Raw genomic sequence first — 2431 nt, forward strand, 5'->3', positions numbered from 1 at the left:
TCCTGGGTTTAGGCTATTTTGATCCAGGCCAACACAGGATGATGCGCTTAGACCTGATCTGATGCGAAAACTGGGCTTAAAATGGGGAATTCTTAGGGAATTCCATTGCTTTCCATGGGCTGCACACTGAGGGATGCTCCCACCTTGGTTCGGATCCATGAAAAGAGCGGGAATTCCAGATTTAAGGTGATGAGAAGGAAAACTTGGAGCTGGGGGGGGGGGTGGTGCTCGCTTTTCCAGGTGAGATCCCAAGATCCCAGTTGGAATCCCATCATGGCGTCGCCGGGTGTCAGCCCCGACTCGTCTTCCCATGAAGGCCTCTCCTCCATCCACTCGGCTCCGGCCTGTTCTCCCACTTCCGACTCGGAAAACCTCAGTCCTGATGAGCTGGAGCTGTTGGCAAAGCTGGAAGAGCAGAACCGGTGAGTTCCCGGCCACGTCCCCCCCATTCCCTCTCTTTATCCCGGAGTTTTCCAAGCGTTTTCCCTTCCAACCATCCCTGCTGGCCCAAAGCCAACGGGAATGGGCAGCAGGAGCTGCTGCCTCCAAGCATGGCTCCATCCCAGGTGGGAACCCTCCGCTTGGTCATCTCCAAGGTGCTTTTCCTTGTTGGAAGCAGCTTTTCCAAGCAGGAAAAGGGGATTTTGGGAAGGAGGCAGCTGCTTGGAAGGGATAAATAAGGAATCGCCTTGTTCTGGCAGAGGGGGCTCAGCTGCTCCTATGGGAAAAGAGCCCTGAGGTTTGGAGGAGCCTCTTGGCCTCCTTTGGGAGGTTTTGTGGGAATTCCTCCTTTTTGGGATGGGTTTGATGGAATCTCCTCTTCTTTGAGGCTGTTTTGTGGGAATTCCTCCTTTTCTGGGATGGGTTTGATGGAATCTCCTCCTTTGAGGCTGTTTTTTGGGAATTCCTCCATTTTTGGGATGGGTTTGATGGAATCTCCTCTTCTTTGAGGCTGTTTTGTGGGAATTCCTCCTTTTCTGGGATGGGTTTGATGGAATCTCCTCCTTTGAGGCTGTTTTTTGGGAATTCCTCCATTTTTGGGATGGGTTTGATGGAATCTCTTCTCCTTTGGTGTATTTTGGGGAAATTCCTCCTTTTCTGGGATGGTTTTGGTGGAATCTCTTCTTTGATGCTCTTTTGTGGGAATACCCCCTTTTCTGGGACGGTTTTGATGGAATCTCCTCCTTTGAGGCCGTTTTGTGGGAATTCCTCCTTTCCTGGGACAGTTTTGCTGGAATCTCTTCTCCTTTTGGCTTATTTGGGGGAAATTCCTCCTCTTCCGGTGCCCTTTTGGGCTTCTCTCCTCCTCGGGAGCTGCTTTGGGCCTATCCCCGTGTCTCGCAGGCTCCTGGAGGCCGACTCCAAGTCCATGCGCTCCATGAACGGCTCCCGAAGGAACAGCGGCTCCTCGCTGGTGTCCAGCTCCTCGGCCTCCTCCAACCTGAGCCACCTGGAGGAGGACACATGGATCCTGTGGGGCCGCATCGTCAACGAATGGGATGAGTGGCGGAAGAAGAAGGAGAAGCTGCTGAAGGTGCGGAGATGCCACCAGCAGCCCCTTCCCTTCGGTTCTCCATGGCCCCAAGGACCTTCCCCATCATCTCCAGAGCCCCTTTGGGGGGTCTTCACCTCATCCTTCTGCAGGAGCTCATCCGGAAAGGGATCCCCCATCACTTCCGAGCCATCGTGTGGCAGCTGCTCTGCAGTGCCACCGACATGCCCGTCAAGAACCAGTACTCGGAGCTGCTGAAGATGTCCTCTCCTTGCGAGAAGCTCATCCGGCGGGATATCGCCCGCACGTACCCGGAGCACGAGTTCTTCAAGGGCCAGGACAGCCTGGGCCAGGAGGTGCTCTTCAACGTCATGAAGGTATCATCAACCCTCCATTGGCCTCTTGGCTTTGCTGCTCTTCAGCTGGGATGGGCTTTGGTTGCCCCCAGAACCTGGAGCCATCACTCCCCTCACCAAGGGGCCTCATTCCCTAAAGCTCAATAGTTTTCCTCTTGGGTTTTACTCTGGATTCAGGTCTTTTGGGATCTCAAGAGCTCACGGGAGGTGGTGTCAAGCAGAACCAAAGCTCTTTTCCATCAAGGAAATAGGCTTTCCATCAAGGATCAAGGCTTCCCTCCACAGGGAACGTGGAGGCCCAGCCCCTGGTCACACATACATTGATCTGGGGGGGTTGGGAATCATGGAATCATGGAATGAACCAGGTTGGGAAAGGCCTTTAAGCTCATCCAGTCCAACTGTTGCTATGTGGGTTGGGACCACTTCCAGGGCTGGTGACTCCACCAGTGCCCTTTGGGTGGATAAACTCTTCCCAACATCCATCTAAACCTCTCCTGGAGCAGCTCGAGGCCGTTTCCTCTTGTCCCATCCCTTGGGAGCAGAGACCGGCTCCATCCGGGGTCCAACATCCTGTAGGGAGCGA

General features: G+C 54.3%; 1 protein-coding gene across 1 annotated transcript in view; it reads left to right on the forward strand.

Annotated features, from left to right (window-relative positions):
* Positions 1-273: 273 nt before the first annotated feature.
* LOC104411682 (EVI5-like protein) overlaps positions 274-2431 on the forward strand; it is a gene marked incomplete at its 3' end in the record, with an annotated part of 5236 nt that continues 3078 nt past the window's right edge. Inside the window, exons 1-3 of the mRNA XM_010022168.1 lie at positions 274-422; positions 1345-1534; positions 1645-1869. Coding sequence (XP_010020470.1) covers positions 274-422; positions 1345-1534; positions 1645-1869 — 564 coding nt within the window. The remainder of the gene's footprint in view (positions 423-1344; positions 1535-1644; positions 1870-2431) is intronic.

The sequence above is a fragment of the Nestor notabilis genome, unplaced genomic scaffold, assembly GCF_000696875.1.
Source record: "Nestor notabilis isolate BGI_N333 unplaced genomic scaffold, ASM69687v1 scaffold2819, whole genome shotgun sequence".
Lineage (NCBI taxonomy): Eukaryota > Metazoa > Chordata > Aves > Psittaciformes > Psittacidae > Nestor > Nestor notabilis.